The 22,359-nt window shown below is 39.6% G+C and overlaps 1 protein-coding gene across 1 annotated transcript in view; it reads right to left on the bottom strand.

Annotated features, from left to right (window-relative positions):
• RSPO2 (R-spondin 2) overlaps positions 1-16,285 on the bottom strand; it is a 163,058-nt gene extending 146,773 nt beyond the window's left edge. Inside the window, exons 1-2 of the mRNA XM_081070225.1 lie at positions 15,849-16,285; positions 15,199-15,455 (exon numbers count right to left, since the gene is read on the bottom strand). Coding sequence (XP_080926351.1) covers positions 15,199-15,292 — 94 coding nt within the window. The 5' untranslated portion in view covers positions 15,293-15,455; positions 15,849-16,285. The remainder of the gene's footprint in view (positions 1-15,198; positions 15,456-15,848) is intronic.
• Between the last annotated feature and the right edge of the window lie 6,074 nt (positions 16,286-22,359).

Here is a 22,359-nt window from a genome sequence, read left to right as displayed (position 1 = left end):
AAAATCCCAGTGGCATTTTTTAAAGAAATAGAACAAAAAATCATCAGATTTGTTTGGAACCACAAAAGACCCTGAATAGTCAAAGCAATCTTAGGAAAAAAGGACAATACTGGAGGTATCACACTCCCTGACTTTAGCTTGTACTACAGAGCTACAATAATCAAAATAGCATGGTACTGACAGAACATGGGACAGAAAAACAGACACATAGACTAATGGAATAGAATTGAGAACCCAGAAATAAAACCACATAAATATGGACAGATAATTTTTGACAAAGAAGCAAAAAACATACAATGGAGAAGAGACAGCCTCTTCAATAAATGGTGCTGGGAGAACTGGATAGCCATGTGCAAAAGAATGAAACTGGACTGCTATTTGTCACCATGTACCAAAATTAATTCAAAATGGATCAAAGACTTAAGCATAAGACCTGACGCAATAAACTGCATAGAAGAAAACATTGGTACTAAACTTATGGATCTTGGGTTCAAAGAGCATTTTATGAATTTGGCTCCAAAGGCAATGGAAGTAAAAGCTAAAATAAATGAATGGGACTATATGAAACTTAAAAGCTTCTGCACAGCAAAGAAACCATCGACAAAATAGAGAGGCAACCAACTGAATGGGAGAAGATTTTTGCACACAGCCCCTCCGATAAGGGGCTAATATCCAAAATATACAAGGAATTCATGAAACTCAACAACAAAAAAACAAACAACCCAATTGAAAAATGGGCAGACGACCTGAAGACACATTTCTCCAAAGAGGACATACAAATGGCAAATAGGCGTATGAAAAAATGCTCAACATCACTAATCATCAGAGAAATGCAAATAAAAACCACAATGAGATATCACCTCACCCCAGTCAGAATGGCTATCATCAACAAGACAAATAGTAACAAGTATTGAAAAGGAACCCTCATACACTGTTGGTAGGAATGCAGACTGGTACAGCTGTAATGGAAGGCAGTGTGGAGGTTCCTCAAAAAATTACAAATAAAAAAAAAATTTACAAATAGAATTACCATATGACCCAGCAATCCCTCTCCTGGGTATCTACCCAAAAAATCTGAAAACATTTATCCATAAAGACATGTGTACTCCAATGTTCATTGCACCTTTGTTTACCATGGCCAAGACATGGAAACAACCAAAATGTCCTTCGATAGATGAATGGATAAAGAAGTTGTGGTATATATACACAATGGAATACTATTCGGCAGTAAGAAAAGATGATATAGGAACATTTGTGACAACATGGATGGATCTTGAGAGTATAATGCTAAGCGAAATAAGTCAGACAGAAAAAGCAGAGAACCATATGATTTCACTGATATGTGGTATATAAACCAAAAACAACAAAAGAACAAGACAAACAAATGAGAAACAAAAACTCCTAGACACCGACAATAGTTTAGTGGTTACCAGAGGGTAAGGGGGGTGGGGGGAGGGAGATGAGGGTAAAAGGGATCAAATATATGGTGATGGAAGGAGAACTGACTCTGGGTGGTGAACACACAATGGAATTTATAGAAGATGTAATATAGAATTGTACACCTGAAATCTATGTAATTTTACTAACAATTGTCACCGCAATAAATTAAAAAAAAAAAAAAAAGAACAGATGGAGAAAATGCAGCAGAAATCTCAACATATCTTCCATCTGAGTGATGGGTATATGGGGCTCATGATGTTATCCTCTCTGCTTTTTTGTATGTCTGAAAATTTTTCTCATTTAAAACTTGAGAATATTTAGAAGAATATTCTTACTAGCCCTTTACATATAGCACACAAGTATAAATAGATCAAGCTCCTTGGCAATGCCAATAGTCAGTGCTACTCAAAAATGAGAGGAAACTAGTAAGACAACTCACACCAGAAGCAAGGTACAGGAGATCACACTAACATTGCAGTAACGTTCCATAGAGTATGCTAACAGCTCCCAGAGGACAGTACACTTCAATAGGAAACCAGCTAAACAGAATGTTCAGCTTCTGCTGAACAAGAAGCCAGTGTGATTCATGATTTGAAAAGGTAATAAACACGCCCAGGTGATTTTTTGGATTCACACAATTTCATGGAATGTCAGGAACAGAAAGGAATTTGAAGTCTCCTATTCCAAACCCTATAGTCTTACAAACCATACCTAAAGCATTCCCACCCAGGGCCACTGTGTGCATAAGTCCAGGGGGTGCTATTAATATGTTTTATGTCCAGTACACAGTCTGTGTGGCTATGTGCAAAGGCCCTACTTCTAATTATTTATCTTCTATTGCCATCATTACTGCTTCTTTTACTTCTACTACTACTACTACTACTACTACTACTAATTATTATTATTATTATTATTATTATTATTATTATTATTATAGTGCAATCAATAGTAAAAAAATGATACTTATTCCACAGGGTTGTGAAAATAAAATGAGGACTTAAAGAATCCACAGGGTCTGAAAAGGTTGGGACTTATGAGATGAATTGTGTCCCTCAAAAAAGACATGTTGAAGTCTTAACCCCCAGTACCTGAGAATATGACCTTATTTAAAAATAGGGCTTTTACAGATGTAATCAAGTTAACATAAGGTCATGAGTGGGCCCTAATTCAATATAACTGATATTCTTACAAGAAAAGAGAAGACACGGAGAGAAGACAGCCATGTAAAGACGGAGCAAAGACTGGAGTTAGGCTGCCACAAGTTAAGAAACACCTGGGTTACCAGCAACTGGAAGAGACAAGGAAGGATCCTCCTCTGCAGTCTTGGAGGCAGTATAGACCTACTGACACCTTGTCTTTGGATTTCTAGCCTCCAGAACTGTGAGAATATTAGCTTGTGTTGTTTTAAGCCACCCAGCTTGTGGTACTTGTTTACAGCAGCCCTAGGAAATTAATACAGTATTATAACGTGTGCTGCCAGTGCACTTCTGAAAGTACTGACATCTAGAGAAGAACAGAACACTGGTGTGGGCTGGGAACCTTCATCTGCCTCATTCTTGAATCTAGAGAAATATTTCTCTTAATGCAGCCCATATCTTTTTGCGACAACATCACCTCGTAAACTCAGGATGAGTAAAAAAGCAGTGAAAACCCGTTGTCTCCAACATCCTGCTCTTCAAGCTAACACAAGGCAATGGTTTGACACAAATCAAAGCATTTCATTCACTTGATGGTTTGAACTTCAGAGCTAAACCCTACATTTTTCCTGTTAAGATTTCATTCATCAATTCATCCTGTCATGCCCAGCTATCAAGATCTTTTTGTAACCAGTCAACCAACATTTTACATGTCCTGTTCAACTTCATGTTATGCAGATGTGTGATTGGCAGGCCATCTGTCTTCGACCGAGTCATTAAGAAAACAGTGTTCCAAACAAGGCTTAAGAGAGTGTCCTGTACTACACCAGACTCTTCCCTCAAAGTGGACATCAACCCATTCATTACTCACCACTCTCCGTCGAATGTAATTCAAGTAACATACGAAGATATAACTGCATTTCTCTACCTTTCCAAAAGGATTTTTTAGGCCTATTATGCTTTCATACATGCAAAGTATGATTAATGATGAATTTTTGTCAAATGCTTCTTTATCTACCAGGCTAGTAACCCCATTTTAAAAAGAAAAATAATTGTATGGCATAACCCATGGGGTTTATAGTTGCATAGAAATCTCAGGCTTATAATGAAATGTTCTAGAAATTAACATCATGATCATAATAAGAACTGGGAAATGTCTTTTTTTTTAGGAATTCAGATTAAATTTATATAATATCTATAGTACTATTTATTACTTAAGTTCAGAATAATGACTCAGAGGCGTATGATGCAGAATCTAAGCAATTTTGTTCAGTTTCCTCTATTTAGAAAGGCAAGAATCTTATAATTTGAGTCCAAATAGTTGTCAACAAGAATTTCTATTTAAATACCTATGAGATGCCAGATGTATTACAGATGTCTCACTGTGGCTCTTATGGTGTGAATGGTCCTTAGAGGTCCCTCTACACTCAACAGTCACTAGCTTTACAAAATTCTTAAAAGATACCCTCTGCTGTTGGAAAAAGGCAATTTCCAAAGATTCAGGGCATCAAGAAAGGGTCTCTCCCATTAATGGATAGTTTCCTAAATATAAGCTATAATCTTCCTATGAAGTTCCTTTATTTTGCCTTAACTCCAAAGGGTAGAATAAATCACATCTTTTCTCCACATAACAGGCTTCAAGTCCCAGGAAGGAGTGACCTTGTTCCCTCTCTTTCTTTCCCTCTCTAGGTCCAGCTTCTGCCATTTCTTCAAACCTTTCTCTGGAATTCAACACAAAGTTGACTACTTGAAGCTTGCCAAAGCCTTTAGAACAGTTACTAGTCACTTGAGTCACTTTCAAATCCAAATCATGTTAAGATCACCCATAACAGCTGCAAAGAACTAATTATTTTTACTTCTGAATAAGGGAATGATTAAATTGTATCAAATTCATAATTTTGGATGATAAATTTTCAAGGGGCAATTTCTAAGCCCTACATCAATTTTCAGGTAGTACTGTTTCTAAGCCCTACATCAATTTTCAGATAGTATTGTTTAAAGGAAGAACGAAGAAATCGCTCATAACTGACAGGATTCAGTCAAGAATCACATCAGCCACGGCATGACTTATTGACCACCAGGACTCGTATGAATGGCTTCCCTAACTCCACAACAAACTAACCTCAACCCACTAATTGTGCTTCTGGGAACTACCGCTGTCCATTATCAAACAACATTTGGTTTTTCAAATTACTTAGTCTCCTAACCCTAAACAAGTTTCTCCACTATACTAAGCTGGTAGAAGGAGGGTTTCCACAAGATATCTTTGACCAGTAGAAGTAATTCTGTGGACAAGACAGCTCTGATTTCTCTCAAAGTATTAAACAGATGTCCAGATCCTTGGATAAATAAAAAATTTAAGCTAGTGTACTCATTCCAATCACCCAACCCACAGCTGTTCTTGGCCACTTCCTCATAGCTACTTAGAAGAGCCCAGAACTAATACCCAAGAGTCCCTCAAAATTCCCCTACAAACCTGATCCTTAAACACACATATAGACACTTCCAAAGAAAGTGAACCTCTAGCACATCAAGAAGCAAGTGTCAAAAATTAGCATTAATTTTAACAAAGTAGTCTTCTATCTACAAGAACTACCCAGAGCACATGACAAGTCAAAGACTAGGACTGCCTTAACTTAATGTATATTTAGGAATGGTAACCTGGGAGTCCCAGGTGCAATGCTTCTCAATTCACTGGGCTGCAAGTGTCTCTCATTCAGTGGGGAGTCTTCAAAGACCAATTATGGCAGTGGAAGAGCTGAGGAAACAAATATCATTGTTATCCCAAAGGGCTATAAGGGGGATAGGGGTGATGGGCACTGAATACGTCACTTAGTCATAGCAATATAACCCCGCTATGATTCAACTAAACTGAAACCTGGTCTTAAAGTAGTGTGCTAAACTAAATATGCAGGTTAATGATGATATAGCACAAATCCCTCAACATTAAAAACCAGCTTTTAACTCGAAAAAGAGACTTCCAACATAGCATGGAAGGTGAACAACAACAAAGGGTCAGAGAATTTTTAAATCCTACCTCAGACTTTATTACATGAAAGGGAAATTTTTAAAAAAATTAAACTTTGGATTTTCAAAATAAAATCAGACAATTTTCACCATTCTCAAAAGGCTAAAATGCAAAAGTTTATTGAAAGAAATGGGTTTATCCATAAAGATTAAAGAATTTGGGAAACAATTAATTGGGAAGTATTAATTTGAAATCATTTGGGCAACTCCAAATTTTACCAGTTTCTTAAATTTTTAGGCATGCACTTTATAGAAAACATTTTTTAAAAAACAAACAAACAAACAAATGAATGTTTTCCAAGAGTATGTGGAACCTGGAATCCATCCATCTCCAGGTTAATGCAGTCTTTAGCTTTAACATCTGCCTCCCAGATACTAAAATTGTGAGGTTGGTTAAGTTTGCCTTTTGGTGAGAAGATCTTGTCAAATGGAGATTAGAGACCAGCAATGCTAAGACTGAAAGCTCTCTTTATTGGTTCCTTTTTCCCTCCCTCTCTGTGAAGACGTCAAGATGATGATGGCATCAATCTTTCTGGAGAAAGCAGAGCAGTTTTACCACCTGAACCTACGCTGCAAAGCAAAGCAAGCACAAATCCTACAGAACGCCAGAGAACAAAGCATAAGGAAAAGAATGCAAAGTGTGCCCTCTATCGGTCGGAGTGTTTTAATTGTGGAGTGGCTGCGTGGCAAGTCATATCCAGCAATGAGAGGTGACAGGCTAAGGCCATCACTGTAGAACAATTCTAAATGTGTTGACCCAGAAGCAAGAATCTAGCAGAAGCCTACTGGCCAGAAGTGAAGAGTGCTCAGCCTGGTTCTGACCAGTCTATGAACCAGCAGTGTGAGAGATACAAGTCACATCAATGCCAGCACCGTATGTCATCAGCTGGAAAACTGCGACAGCAATTTCTAAAATTCTGTATTATTGTTGTATTAATGAGATCAAAATTAGACCATATGAGAAGTTTTAACAGAACCCCTTATACTATTTATATTTTTGTAAACTTTTTAGGGAAATAGAGAGGAGAGTTGAACAACTATTTTTTGTGTGAGAGATTATTAGCCAAATAATTATTTACTGAAATAAATCTTGAGATAGTGCTTCAAATGTGTCCTCATACTGTGAATACACACATGGCAAATGGCTGGAAACCCATACATGGAAAATAAACTTCGGGAACAAATTTCTATATCAATTTGAAGCAGCCATTTGGCATCATGCTAATTAAGAAGGTGGACCTCCTATTTCTTTAACCAATGCTTTTTAACCTGTTGAAGACAAAAAATGAACCATGAGTCACTTTGAGAATTCAGTGAAAGCTCTAGATCTTCTCTCTATACCGTACCCCCACAACAGGAAAAGATTTTCCTTCTAATTTCAGTAGACAGAAAAACCCTGGCCCCACCTCTGGAAACTAAGTTGAGACACCCTACTCAAAAGAAATGTTCGGAGCAAGCCTAACTTTTTATGAGTGTTCTTAATATCCTTCAGCAGGTGATGAAAATTGGAAGGTTTTAAGTAAATTGTAAAAGTTTTCCCCAAACTATATAAGAGGGAAAGTTATCTATGTCTGTTTCTCAATGCTTTAGGGTAAAAACAATATTTAATAGCTTTTCTCTAATCCTGATTGGTTACTCCGTTTTTATTACGATGGTTATATGTATGTATACATAAAATACATAAATACATACAAACATGCAAACACATGTTGACACACACGCAAGCGTGCACCCACAAACACACATATTTATTCTGGTTACTGTTGTACCAGAAATATAAGAGGTTACTATAATTCATATACAAGAATAATGATTTTTTAAAAAAACAATAGTGATCAAAAAATTTACCAACACAGTATGCAAATTTTTATCAGATTATATAATACTTATGGTCCTACACCTCAGTTAATCTACCCCCTCAGCCTTCAGTTACTTAGTATCAGTTATGTTATTAGCATAATTATGAGTTCTAGGAAGTTCTGAGGCTCAACAAAAGTCTGTAAACCAAAGAACTTTTGAATGGGTTCAAAGGTGATTTATTCCCTTTTTAAATGAATATTTATGTTAAAGGTGTACTATGTACAAGAAAGGCCAGGGAATTCAGGAAGGCTGGATTCTTGTTCTCTTCCATTTAACTATTAGTTCTAAAAAATCATATTTATTTCAGTAAGCAGCTCAACCTTCTTGAAAAGTCAACCGAGTCTCACCTCCTCTGAAGGGTAGTAATATGTCAGGGCTCTCCTGGAAGGCACAATACTGAAAAACTATGTAAATCTATTCACTGCAACAGAAGAACTTGTTCGGAAATAGACACACACACACCCCTACCTATGTCTCTCACAGGTATGTCTACATAGCTATATTTATACTAAAGTCGTAACATAAAAATGCAGATTGAATGTTTTCCTGCACTAATTTATGTTATTAATATGATTGCCTTTAAGAATACAGACACCACTTTCTTTTATTTTCCCCTAAATGATTATTCGTACGGGCAAAGTATTTGGGGATGAAAATCCCTTATCGACCCTTTCTCTAGAAGTGTTTCTAACACATAGGTTCCTCCCAGAGTTTACCTTACCATGCCCCAAACTCACCTGTCATTTGAGATACTCTATCATTCAAATAATAAACAGATACACCAATAAAAGACTCCATAAGAGAAGCCACAGGCATGAATCTATGGGAGCTGGGCAGGGTTGTGGATGACAGGCCACTGTGAACGTCACTCATTCATTCACAAGGGTGTGGAATGTCAGGAATTGATCCAAAGGCACATAACACACATGTGGATACACAAACAGGCACTAGCACTCTGTAAAATGGCAAAGATTTTGAGCAAAGACTTCAGAATAAGGACTGGGCTGGGGATGGTTTTATACCTCAGTGGGTTTTTTTTGTTTGTCTTTAAACTCGTTACACCTATTATCTAACCATTCATTCAAACTGCAACTATGTGCAAAGACTTTCGAATTAAAAAAAGATAGAAAAGCCTTTCTCATTAAGTCACCACATGTGACAAAATAACCAGAATAAAGGTGAAAATAAGAGTTCTTTAAGAGTAGCACCAAAAGCTAAGAAAACTATGAGGGAATAATTCACTTTGGATTTAGAAGGTGGAAAATTCCAGGAAGACTTCGTAGAGGCAGTGCCCTTTTCCTGGGGTCTACCACATGCTCAACAACATAAAAACATGAAAACACATGGTATGCTTGGAAATGAAGTAATCTGGTATAGCTCAAGCGTATAGTTCTTTCAGGGTGATAGAGATTTGGAAACCGGCTGTGGTCAGATGGTGGGGAAGCCTTGAATACAATGCGGAAGAGACTGAAATTTATTGTACAGTCCATACGGAGACCTGGGATGTTTGGAGGTCTATTAGCAGAGATGGAACATGATTAGATCTGTGGATGAGAAAAATTCAGTGCGGCAACACTGTAAAGGATGGAGTGAGGAAGAAGTGGCTGCTGAGACATGAGGAGTCAGTGAGGGTCTGAACTAGAAAATAACCTTTGGTAAAGGAAAGGATTGGTGGATGTAAACAACATTTCTGAGGTAGACTCACTAAATCTGAATGAATTAATAAAACAGGCTTCCAGCCTTGACACATAGAAACCCCATGAATAGAAATAAGAACACAGGCAGAGGAACACATTTAGGAGAGGGCATAGAAGAGGAAAGAGCTGTCAAGTTTAAGTGTGCATGGAGTGGAATAGCTATCCATAAAGCAATAGATGAGAAATCAGAGGGTAACATAATCTGCAGCTCAAAAAAATCATTCATTCTAAAAAAAGTTGGGGCTTGAGTTGAAAGACTCTACATTGAAATTACAGTTTAAGATACAGGGATGGGTCAAATCCCCAATGAAAGGATAAAGGTAAAGAAATACTAGTCTATGCCTGCTCTCAATGAGGGAACCAAAGAGAAGTGGGAAGAATGTGGGAAGCACAACTAGAGTGTGGTGTCACTAGCCAAAGGAAGAGACTTTCTTTGGGAATGAGTGATATCTCCAGAGGAACAAGTAATAGAGGAATGTGATAATATTTGTGGAGTTGGCAATGAGGTGAGTATTGAATATGGATGAAGAAAACCCTCTCAGTACACTGATGGAGGTAGAAGCCAGATTGTGACAGATTGAAGAGTGAATGAAAGAGGATTGTTAAACAGGAGAAGGGGAGAAGTGAAAAAAAAAGGGAAAGAGATTGGAAAACAATGTGAGGAAGCAGGAAATTAAGAATTTTAAAATTGGGGAACAGCAGCATGCTTGAAAAGAGGGTGACTCATACAGAAATATTCTAGAGGAGATTAGGTGGGGGGTTGGCCTTGGAAAAACTAAAAATTTTGGAAAAACTGAAAAACTAAAAAAAAATTTAAAAGAAACTTGGAAAAACTAAGAAACTAAAAAACTAAAAATTCCTTACTCATCCATCTCTTCCTCCCTCCCTCCCCTTTCTCCTCCTCCCTTCCCCTGTCCTCTGTCCTGTTGTCATCCTGAGAGAAAGATGAAGAGAAAACAAGAACTGAGAAACATAAGTAAAAATCTAGTTTAGTCACAAAAACCCAATTCTCCAAAGTCACACAGTCCCCATCCCTTTTCAACATATACCTGCACACCTAAATATGCACACACATATACATACAGGTATATATACATTCCCTATCATAGTTATGTATGTAATATATGCACTTTAGTATTAATTAGCACCTTCCATATGTATCCCAGGCAAAACATGAAAATTTATAAATATGGACATGCCACACTGTCTTTACCTAAATGGTTAATCCTTGAATGCTGTAGATCATGGGAAAAAATAATGAACATCAGGATACTTTGGGGGGGGGAAAGGAAGTTTCAAACTTTATTTTCATCCCAGAACTTTCTACCTCCTTTTAGCAGTGTGGTTATCAGGTGCTATATCAAATGATTTGCCTGTCATCTATTCCCTGGCCTTGGGATAAGAATGTTTATTTCCAGAAGGAAAAAAAAAGGGATTAAAAGGCAGTTGGTTGGAAGGAAAGAAGTAAAAAGTAGCCTAGACAATAAATCAAGAGCTGGTTTTGCATTAAGGAATTAGAAGTGTCATTTCCAACTTGGGATTTCTGCAAATATTGGATTCTACCCAAGCTGGATTTTACAAGCAGATAAAGAAAGCCAGGATTAAATGGAGACCTGGAGGAATGTCACCTATTCTGAATCACTTCCAAATTTCAGTAGCTAAATAAGATGTTGGCTGGGGCACGGCAACTTTCTGACCTCCATGCACTAGTAAGATACTAGCTGGAAAAACTCAGAATTCTGCTGGAAGAAAAAGCAGCCCATTAACAAAAGAGAGAACAAAAGAAAAAAGAACATGCTTACGTTGCAAAGTTAAACATCACATCAGCTTTCCTGAAATACTCTGGAACTTAAAAAAGTAAGCATACAAAATGTATTTTGAAGCTTTTTCATTTAAGTGTAGGTTAATATGTTCCATGTGCCATTTTGTATTTTGAAAGAATACTGCAAGAAATATGCTGTTACTAAAAGTACTTGTAAAACCAGATATCTCCAAATCTCTTCATTAATCTTTTTATTATTAGTTTCAGGTGTACAAAATAATGTAATGGCTAGACATTTAATCTCTTCATTAAATTTTTAAAAATACAAATTGATTTAGCCCTATGAGGTTTAAGAGAAAATGTTTATGTTTTTTACCAACCTCGGTTGCCAGAAATACACCACACTGTTTGTGATAAATACTTCAGCTTCATGGAAGAAGCCAAATCTAATCTTAGGAAAATGAGATGTTTCCACACTTCAATATGGAAAAGGCTACAGCAGGAAACACTTGTCATACCACGCCCCCTACCACCAGACCACCAGAAATACGAATCACGTTTAGGGGCTTTGCTGCTTTTAAAGAGTTTTATCAAGAAGTTTTCATAAAGCCCTAGTTAAAATGTGACTGAGCGTATACACAGAATGAAAGAGATGTAAAAATAAATCACTATGCACCAAGCTCAAGAAATCCCAGGAGACTATAAGGAAGTTGTGATTTGTCTATCCACCTTTCAGTAATGCAACCTGAAATGTGGCTTACAGCCATTCCAAAAAATGAAACGAATCAAATAACCCAGTTTACAATACAAACAAATCATAAGAGGTCCCAAGACAGATACAGGCAGTACGGGTTAACAGTAGCTAATAATGACTATGCTTTTGAACTGGGAGGTGGGTGAGGGGGCCAATGAGTTACTGCCGCCATACACATGAGTTGTCAATTAGCTTTTCAAAACATTGGCAGTGTCTCCTCTCTACAAGATATTCATTCTCAGTATTGTGTTTGTGCCTAATTAATTTTTTTAACTTATTGCTGCCAGGCTCTATTAGTGTTTATTAAATGCATTTATATTTTATGAATTCATTTTCTAAATAAGGGGAACAAAGAGTAATTGGTATTGTTCATGATGGTCTCCCCCATACAAAGGTTTGTCTAAAAGTAGGGAAGGTCAAAATTCTATTCTCTCAATCCTCTGGCTGTATTTTGAAATAAAACACGGAGTTAAATGATATATTTGCTCTCTATTCCAGACTGGATGCAATTGATTTCAACTGACTAAATTATCTGATCTCTGCCAAGAATTTTATTTCATTAAGAAAATGATATTATAGCGCATCTGAGATCATAGAGTAGACTAAACATAATGCCAAAGAAGTTCTGAGAATGCTCCACAGTGAAGGTTTGATTATTTGCAGATGGAATATGGAAGAAAAAAAAAAAAAGAATCAGATCCCAGGCATTAGCCTAACCAATCCTGGTATCACTGCTGCCTACATCGTAGCACAAAGCCAAGAAAATAACTGATCTCTGAAGCCACAACACCTTCTTTTTGGAAGGTACTAATCACTTTTCTTCCTAGAAAGTAATATTTAACTGCCACCATCCAAAACAAAAAGAAAGGGGGGAAATGTTGGTACCACAATAGGCTCTAGCCTGTCAGCTGTCACTGCTGACATGATTTGGCTAGTCGTCAAGCATTCACCAAGGAACTCATTTAAACCAATCTCCTTTGGGAAAGCCGATTGTTTGGTATGTGCAACAATTGGTGTAGGATCAATCAGTGGACATGAGATCAATTAAAACCAGCTTAAGTTTGTGAAGAGGAACAACTCACACAACCTGAGTTAGATCTCTATTCATTTCAATACTCTCACAATACAATCCTTAAGCTTCCTTGCAAGGCAGCAAAGCTACTATCACCCTACACTGTCTAGCCAGCCCTTTAAGTAGTTCCACTTTTAATTAAAAACACAGTACACCCTTTGTTGGCACAGATAGTGTGGTCACTTTTAAGGACCGCAGTTATTTTAGCCAGAAACTTGGGAGTTGGGAAGGAACATCTGTTAAAAAAGGGGGGGGGAGGATACACTTTGATAGAATTTTTTTTTCTGTACAACCTTACCAATTTACATGTACTTGAAAGTATTTGAATTTTATTAAATGGAAAGGTTGGTTTGGCAAAGTTACCATCGTACACTTCAGAATTTAGTTTCTAAATGTCAGCATGTGGGGATGTGGAAGGTATGAGATTTTGCTAAAGCAGCTTTGAAATAAATAGGTTTTGCCTCAGATACCTAAGAAGGTATAGGCAGGACTTGAAGACCGCACTGAGGAGGAAAGCATGCAGTGTTCTCTTCTGGCCGCAGGAGTGCTATAATGTCATTCTCTACCAAATAGCATCTCCACGTTAAGTTCTACTAAAACAATATTTGTGATTCTTCCCTACTTAGCTACAATAGTCAGTTGGATCAGAAAGGCATCCCTGAATTAGTAAATCTGCTAACAATGTATATTTCTCAAACTTTAAGCCCTTGAGTTTCTTCAACCAAGGGGACTGCAACTTCTGCTTATAAGAGAGGGAAAAGTCTCTCCAAACGCTTTTGACCAGTGTAATAAAAAATTGCCAACTTTACTGAATAATACCTTGAAAGAAAACACTGGGGTGGAGAAGGAGCCATTGGGGGTGAGGGGAGGAGAGAGAGAGATGGAAAGGGACTTTTCCAAGACTAATATCAATATCAAACTTTCATAGCCTTTGGGAAGAAATTTCTCCCTAGTATTTTTATGCTGAATAATTTCTGAAAAGGAGCATTTTCCAAATGTCGAAAGTGAGAGAGAGAGTGAGAGAAAGGGGGATCCTTATAACCCACAGGTTTGCAGTGTCAGTTGAACAGGGCTAAAAAAGTTGCACGCCAGAGTTATCTCGAGCTCTGCCCTTGGGCGGGCCAACCTCAGCCCCACGGGTAGGTGAGAACAGCTTAACGACGTCCTAAAAAAAACTATGAAAAATTAGGACGCGAAAAGCTCTCTCCCAAATCTGGATGTAGGACCGGAGACTCCATAAAACGAGTTATAAACAAATCACATCACAGGTCGAGTGAGACATTTATATCCCAGAAAAATCAGATGTGTTAAACTCAAGACAAATTCTAACTGTGAAAAAGTCCAAATTACTAGATAGCTCTAAGGTGCTGCGGTGCACCTCCCAGGAGCGGGTAATATTAATACGTACAAGGTGGGGGAAAGGAAAAGGGGAGTAGTTTAAATCCCCCAGAAGACCTAATTGTGTTCAGCAGCTCTGTTCCTAAAATGCAGTTGGATTAGCTGCAGCCACAGCAGGACTCAGAGAGGAGCTTCGCGCACTAAATCTGCAGGAAAGCTAGCTTTCTGAAACCTTTCTGGAGACTTTCACTCGCCCTTCCGGCTGCGCACACAAGTGATGGAGTGGGAGGGAGCGGTTCAAAAGCCGCAAGTGAATTTCAGTGAGAACAGAAACCTCTCTCAGAAATAGCTGCTTTTGAGGGAAGTAAGTGGAGAGGGCAAAGTCGGGCCTGTCCCCAAAACATCACTCTGCAGGCGAGCGCTCCCCAGAAAACCTGCTCAAGAGTTACTGCTCAATACAGAAAGTACAGTGAATCATGCCTACTAGTCTTAGGATCCAGAAAAAGAGATCAATATTGCCCTTTTCCTGGAAACACAGGTTCTCCACCTCGATATGCTACCCCTCCACAACTCTCTCCGTCTGTCTCTCTCTGTCTCTCTCTGTCTCTGTCTCTCTCTCTCTCTCCTCTCTCTCTCTCTCACACACACACACACACACTCACACACACACACACACTATGCTAGGTTGTGTCCATAGCGATGTGGGATGAGGATTTCGGGCGTGTATGCGCGGGGGAAGGTAGAGATAGATGAGCCACAGGGGAGGTGGTAAAGAGCACTAAAAAGAGAGACAGAAAAGAATAAGAAAACTGGGTGCCAGATAAGAAATGAGACGGAAAGAGAAGAGTTTAGGCGTCGAGGCGCGGCACGAAACGTGGGCACCGACCGCACCACTTAGCCCGGAGCGCCCGGCTCTCCGCGCGTCTCGCTCCCTCGCCGCGCCTTCTGAGGACAGAAAAGACAGGGTTCTGTAGGTAGTGGGGAGCAGAAGCGTGCAAGAGCAGGGTAGAGGGCACCGTCTTGCCCCTGAGCCACGGGAGTCCGGGCGTGAGCTAGGCGACCCGCCCCCCCCCCACCCCGGCCCCACGCACCTCCGGCGGAGTAAGACCCACCTCGTTTACTGCGTCTCCATCGGTTGCCTTGGCAGTGGCTGTAATCCATACAGTTCAGGATGATGAGGGCAAAGGAGAAGAGGCGAAACTGCATCTGGGCGGTCGGACGGGGGAGAGACGCCTCTCAAAGTCGGGGAACTGGAGGGCTCATCGGAGGAGCCGGCGCAGACCTCGCTGCCGGAGAAGACGCAGAGTCGCTACTAGCCCCGGGGCCGCACTGCTCAGCTCGGCACCGTCAGCACCTTTCCGCCTCGAACCTGAGAGACGAGGAGGAGAAGCAGAGTGGGTGGGGGATGGAGAGAGCCCCGGGGAGGCAGCGGCCTCTCCGCGCGTCCCAACGGAAGAAGGGGAGGGAGGGGGGAAGCGAACTCATAGCCTGGCACACGCCGCGGAGCGGCTTCACCCAGAGCGCACAGCTGCCGGCGACTTGGAGAGGAAGGTGATTACAATCAGTGAATTAGCGAGCTCTGCTGAGCTGCAAGCTTCGACCGCGGGGAAAGGGCGTGTGCGGCTCTCCAGGGAAAGGAAAGTGCTCCCGAGGCACCGAGGGCGCAGGGTTAAAGAAGCGCTTTGCGGCGCTTTCGTTCCACCGTGGGGTACCCGACGTGGTCGCGGTGGCGGGGCGCGGGGCGCCTGCCGCGAGCACTTACGTCTCGGGCGCTGCGGCGTGCCTAGGAGCCGCGCTCCATCCCCGGCTCCGGAAGCCAGCCGCCTCCCTAGCACGTGGGCTGGGGAAAAGTTTGCCGAGACCCACCGGGAGCGCGTGGCAGCTCGGGGTGACGGCGGCCGCCGCGGGGTCCAAGTGCACGGAGGGTCCTCCGGCCCGGCGGCGCGTGGCAGGAGCGCGGCGAGGCGGGCGCGTCCGCAGCCTCTAGGATGCTGCGTCCCCGCCCGTGAGCGCGAGCCTCCGGCGAGGGGCACGCCCGCTCGCCCTCTCCGGGTCCCTATCCAATTGGGCGATTTCCTGAGCCCTCTCCAAAGCTACTGCACAGCTGAGGTTTCTCCCTTTTCAAGTTGGGGGGAGACGGAACGCTCCCGCGAGGCCGAAAGGATGTGGCGAGCGCACTTTCCGACGGAGATGCAGCGCGGCGGAGCCTCGGGGTGCTGGTATAAGTAGGTGGTGCTGTGGTCCAAGGCATCTCGGTTCCAGCGCCTCGGAGTTCCTGGGTCCTAAAGCCAGAAACTCTCGGGTTTCCCTGAGGTCCTAAAGGGAGCTGACAGCGTCCAGCGAGCCTAACCCCAGCGGAATCCCCTCCCGGCTTCCCCGGAGTGGGCGGCCGAACTGCCGCGCACCTGAGACGGAGGCGCCCCCAGACCGTGCGAGGCCCGGGAGCCCAGCTGGCTCCCCCCCCCCAAGGCGTTCTCTCCCGCGCTGCGGGTTCGGTTCCAACCTCAGTGCTGACCTTCCTGCGGGAAGATCTGACTGATTGATGGCTTCTTCCAGACCTTCCCGTGCTCCCGTCCGGGACTGCTGCTTTGGACAAGCGGAGTTTAAAATTGAGCCACATCCCGAAAGATGTCACACCTATGCCACTTTTTCATTTACTTCTTGGCTTTGTTTTACGGGAAGATCTATTCGCACGGGCTGACACTGAAACGCGCCCTCAGTGGAGGTAGTGAAAGGGTATTGCCCATAGCTTTTGCTTTATCCCCAGAAGTGTTATTTCTTGACTTTGTTTGTCCTCCAGGAAAACTTACAAAAAAACCTCTGATCTCTTGCTTGCCAGACTCAAGAAATCGGGACCTTGCTTCTTTACAGAAAAGTTCACTTTCCACTTAAGTATTTTTTATTCATAATCCTCCTCCCTCCCTCCACCCTTAATGTCTCCTGAATCATACTTTTTTAGGCGCCTTGGGTTTGGGGAATATTCTGCTTAACAAAATGTTACATTAAATACACTTGATGTTACCTGATTTCATTCTGGTGAACTCTGTCTTGCATTCATTACTGTAGGACTGACTGTATTTATTTACTCCTTTTAGGCTAAAGATAAGAATTTATACTGCTAACCATGGCAGGAGGAATGTTTGTAGATATGGCCGCAGGTACCATATTATTAAGCTAGTATTTTGTACCATTGACGTTTTCTTTACTATGCCTTCAGTTTCAGAAGACGTTCAAAATTTTGGAGACTTCAGACAATTATATAGAAACAATAAAATATTAGAATAGTCATGTTTATTAACTATCCCATTATTGCCTACCCATAACTATCTCTACCAGCGTCACTATTACACAGCAATATTTATGTGCTAAGAATTTCAGTGTTATTCCCCTTATGCATGCCTGACAACACCAAAGTAAATCTGAGCTGAGGTCACTGGTCCCATTTCCTAGATAAGAAAATTCAGCCTGAGACTGGCCCACAGGGCACAGAGACAAAACACACTGCAGAAACAGTGGATCTGTTTCTCCGAGTCTTTGATTTTTATCACAGAATTTGGAAGCAGTTGGAAACATTTCAGCTTTGGGAGTGAGTGGCCCAAGTGTGACGACTTGATATTCCAGTGAATATCCCTCCATCATCATAAACACCACTCCCCCCATACATGCACACACCAAATGTATTGTACTTCTAAAGGAGTTAAACCCATGGGAGAACAAAGTCTTCTCTAAACAAGCCCTCTGCATTCCTGTACAGCTTTGAGACCCATTCTAGATCAGTGGTTATCAGTGTATTTGAAAATATTTAAAAGCAAAATTAGCACAAGACCAAATAGACCTAGCACTATCATTAATCACGTGGGTCACTTTGGGCATTTCTCTGGATCTCAGCTTCCTTGGTGGTATTTTTAGGAAATTAGACCAAGATCTCTTTCCCCTCTACCATATTCTGGTTTGTAATCATTTTCTATTTCTATCAAGTTTGCTATGGAGTCTAATCAGTGTGAGGACAAACTCATCATCGATGGATTTTCAATGTAGAAAAATGAGAATTAGCCACTGTCATCCTTAGTTAAATTTCCAGATCCTTTTCAACCTTGTCTTCAAAGATTATTTTCCATAATTTTAATCATTTAGGTCTCACAGTTGACATTTTTTAAACCAGAGATACTTTTCAGGTTAGTAAATTCACAGATCCAGTTCATAAAAAAGAATTTTAACAGCACTGCTTCTGCTGAAGATTGGTTAATGCCCTTAATAAGATAAGAATGGGCTTTGGGAGAAAAGAAGATTCCTAATTCCTTTCTTCTTGTGCTTCCTCCTGGTCTGTCTCTGCTTTTTAAAGACACCACTGATCCTCAAAAATCTGTCACACTTAGTTCTTAAGGTACTTAATCTCTTTGGGGCAAGTTTGTTGATAATGCAGATTTCTTTTTCTTTTTTTGCTATTCACTGAACATTTTTCCAGATTTCAAGAACCCAGGAATGTTCTTGCTTAAAAAAATACAACCCTAGCGATCCTAAACTATCATTAACTTTAATCCTGTATTTCTGCTTCCTTTCATTTCTAAACTCTGAATGTGTTCTTGTTGAGGCTCAGAGCTCACAGTTTCTCGATCTTGGAGGCTCAGTGGACTTTTCATCAAACTGAGTTTACATGGTGCCTTCATTAAACTAGCTTTGTAAATAGACAAGTGCCTGGTGTCTGTTCGCAGAGAAGCATACTGATGAGGTCAACTTCATAACACTTTTCAGTGATAAAAAAGGTTAACTGAAGGCAGGAGGGATGATTTTATAAATGGGAGGCAACTTGTGTACTTTGCTTTTTTGACGTGTAATTCATTCATACAACTAAAATACAATCCTTAATAAAAGGCATGCAAGGAAAAGATTCTGCCCCAGCCAGACAGTTGTCCACCATCCTCCTCAGAGACAACCAGTTATCCATGTAGAACATTCCATGTTTTGAGTATACTTTCAGAGATATATTGTGCTTAGCAAGAAAGTGTGTGTGTGTGTGTGTGTGTGTGTGTGTGTGTGTGTGTAGAGAGAGAGAGAAAGAGAGATACAAAGTCATGCATCGCTTAACAGCAGGGATGCATTCTGAGAAATGAGTCATTAGGTGATTTCATTATTGTCCGAACATCATAGAGTGCACTTACACAAACACAGATGCGATAGTGTATTGCTTCTAGGTTACAAACCTATACAGCATGTTACCGTACTGAATATTGTAGATGACTGTAACACAGTGATAACTGCTTGTGAATCTCAACATATTTAAACACAGTAAAAATATGGTACAAAAGGTAAAAAAAAAAAAAAGTATACCTGTATAAGACACTCACGATGAATGGAGCTAGCAGGACTGAAAGGTTCTCTCGGTGAATCAGTGATGAGTGGTGAGTGTATGTGAAGGGCGAGGACATTACTACAATAGACTTTATAAACACTGTACACTTAGGCTATACTCAATTTATAAAAAATATTTTTTCTTCAATATTAAAGTTAGCTTACTGTAACTTTATCACTTTATAATTTTTTTAAGTTTTTAACTTTTCAACTTTTGTAATAACATGGAGCTTAAAACATATTGTACAACTGTACAAAAATAATTTATATTCTTACACTGTAAGTTTTTTCCTATTTTGTTCAACTTTTTACCGTTTTTTGTTAAGAACTAAGACAAGAGCACCCCTAGGCCTATACAGGGTGAGGATCTTCATTATCACGGCCTCCCATCTCCACACTTTGTCTCACGGGAAAAATCTTTAGGTTCAGTAACAGGCATGGAGCCATCATCTCCTGTGATAACAATGCCTTTTCCTGGAATACCGCCTGGAGGACCTGCCTGAGGCTCTTCTTGAGGAGGTATTACTCATTTCAGAACTATGTCCTTGGTAGTTTGCTTGGTTTCTTTTTTTCATCAGAGATTTGCTTATAAGCAGATAATGCACCATGAACATTCCTCTCTATTAATGAAAACCATTCCATGTTGGGGGACTCCATGTTTCAAACTTTTTAAGGAGCTTGTTGAGGTCTGCAAAAGCTTCTGCTAAACCCTTCACTGTATAATCTTATGGGACCACCATCGAATTTGTGGTTCATTGTTGACTGAAACGTCATTATGTGACGTATGACTATATGTATGTGTGGGTGTGTACACATACATACTTTCTTCCTCTTGTCTTTTATGCAACTAGAATAATGGATCCACTAACTGCACCTCAATTTTTTTCATACATCTTAGAGTTCATTCACTATCAGTTCATAAAGAACTTTCTTGTTCTTTTCATACAATCACATATCATTGCATTGTACGGTTGTATTTAGCCAGCTCCCGACTGATAGATACTTAGATTATTCTTTTCCTATTATAAGCAAGGCTTCAATTAACCTTTTCATGGGTCATTTTACCTTTGCATTATAAATTCTTAAAAGTAGAAAAAAAGTTGGATCAAATACTTGAATATGCGTGTGTATGTGTATGTCTTCTTAAAATTACCTTCCATAGAGGTTCTATCAAATTACTGTGTCTGAAAAGGTTCGTCTCCTTACATACCAACCAACATATTTTTATCTTTGATACTTCTAGGCAAAAACAGGTATCTCAGTAATTTTAATTTTTATTTCTTTTCTTTTAAATGAATTATGTGTCTTTAATATATTCGAGCAATTTATATTTCCTTTTCCACTAACTCTCCAAGATATTGTTTACCTCCTTTTCTATGTTCTTTGTTATTTATTTTTGCATTGTAGGAGATAGATAGATGATAGATGATAGATAGATAGATAGATAGATAGATAGATAGATAGATAGATAGATACATAGATACATAGATACATAGATACATAGATACATAGATACATAGATATATATATAGATATATACAAAGGGTGCCAAAAACATGTATACACACTTTAAGAAAGGAAAATTGTATTACAATTGTAATACTCAATATATACCAATAACAAAAGATGAATACAAGTCACGTTTGACTTCTGCGATTACAAAAGGTGCTCAAAGTGTTTCCCATCAGTGTCCAGACACTTCTGATTACGGGGAACTACTGCTTGAGCAACACTGACCAAAGTGTCCACTTGCATACATTTTTTTTGGCACCCTCAGTATTATCGTTTGTGATTTAAGTTTCAAATATTTTCTAAGTTTATCATTTGTCTCTTAACTTTGCTGTTGAATATATTACTATGATGAAAATTTTTTAATTTTTTTTTTTTTAGTTTTCTCTAGTTCTTTTTTTTCTTTTTTTTAAATTTATTTATTGGGGTGACAATTGTTAATGAAATTACATAATTTCAGGTGTACAATTCTGTATTACATCATCCATAAATCCCATTGTGTGTTCACCACCCAGAGTCAGTTCTCCTTCCATCACCATATATTTGATCCCCCTTACCCTCATCTCCCTCCCCCCACGCCCCTCTGGTAACCACTAAACTATTGTCAGTGTCTATGAGTTTTTGTTTCTCATTTGTTTGTCTTGTTTTTTTGTTGTTTTTGATTTATATACCACATATCAGTGAAATCATATGGTTCTCTGCTTTTTCTGTCTGACTTATTTCGCTTAGCATTATACTCTCAAGACCCATCCATGTTGTCACAAACGTTCCTATATCATCTTTCCTTAACGCCGAATAGTATTCCATTGTGTATATATACCACAACTTCTTTATCCATTCATCTATCAAAGGACATTTTGGTTGTTTCCATGTCTTGGCCACTGTAAACAAAGCTGCAATGAACATTGGAGCACACGTGTCTTTATGTATAAATGATTTCAAATTCTTTGGGTAGATACCCAGGAGAGGGATTGCTGGGTCATATGGTAATTCTATTTGTAATTTTTTGAGGAATTAAAATATTTTTTAAGTAGTTAAATCTATCAGTCTTATCTTATACAGCTTCTGTGTTTGTGTCATACTTGTTAAAGCTTTTCTCCACGCCATTGTTAAATTTTCATTTGGCAGTTTCCGTATACTTTTTTTAAATGTTAAAAATCATAAGATGTTAATGATTTTATTGCCTTATGGCATGGCTATATTAGAACAGATTTAAATTTTTCTTAATCTTTCCTAAGAATTTTTGTTCACAGATTTGGTTGACTTTGGCTCTGACACTCATTTTCATTAGCTAATTGATTTAAATTCTCTTATCTTTTATGTTATCAGATATTCATATTCTCAAATTTAAAGTTTTCAACAATCTTCTTGTTCATTGTTGAAATCAGTTGATGTTAAACTCACTCCTTCAGTCT

Source organism: Rhinolophus hipposideros (genome assembly GCF_964194185.1).
Source record: "Rhinolophus hipposideros genome assembly, chromosome: 13".
NCBI lineage: Eukaryota > Metazoa > Chordata > Mammalia > Chiroptera > Rhinolophidae > Rhinolophus > Rhinolophus hipposideros.
The sequence above is the reverse complement of the archived record's forward strand: the minus strand, read 5'-3'. Positions and strand labels throughout refer to the sequence as shown.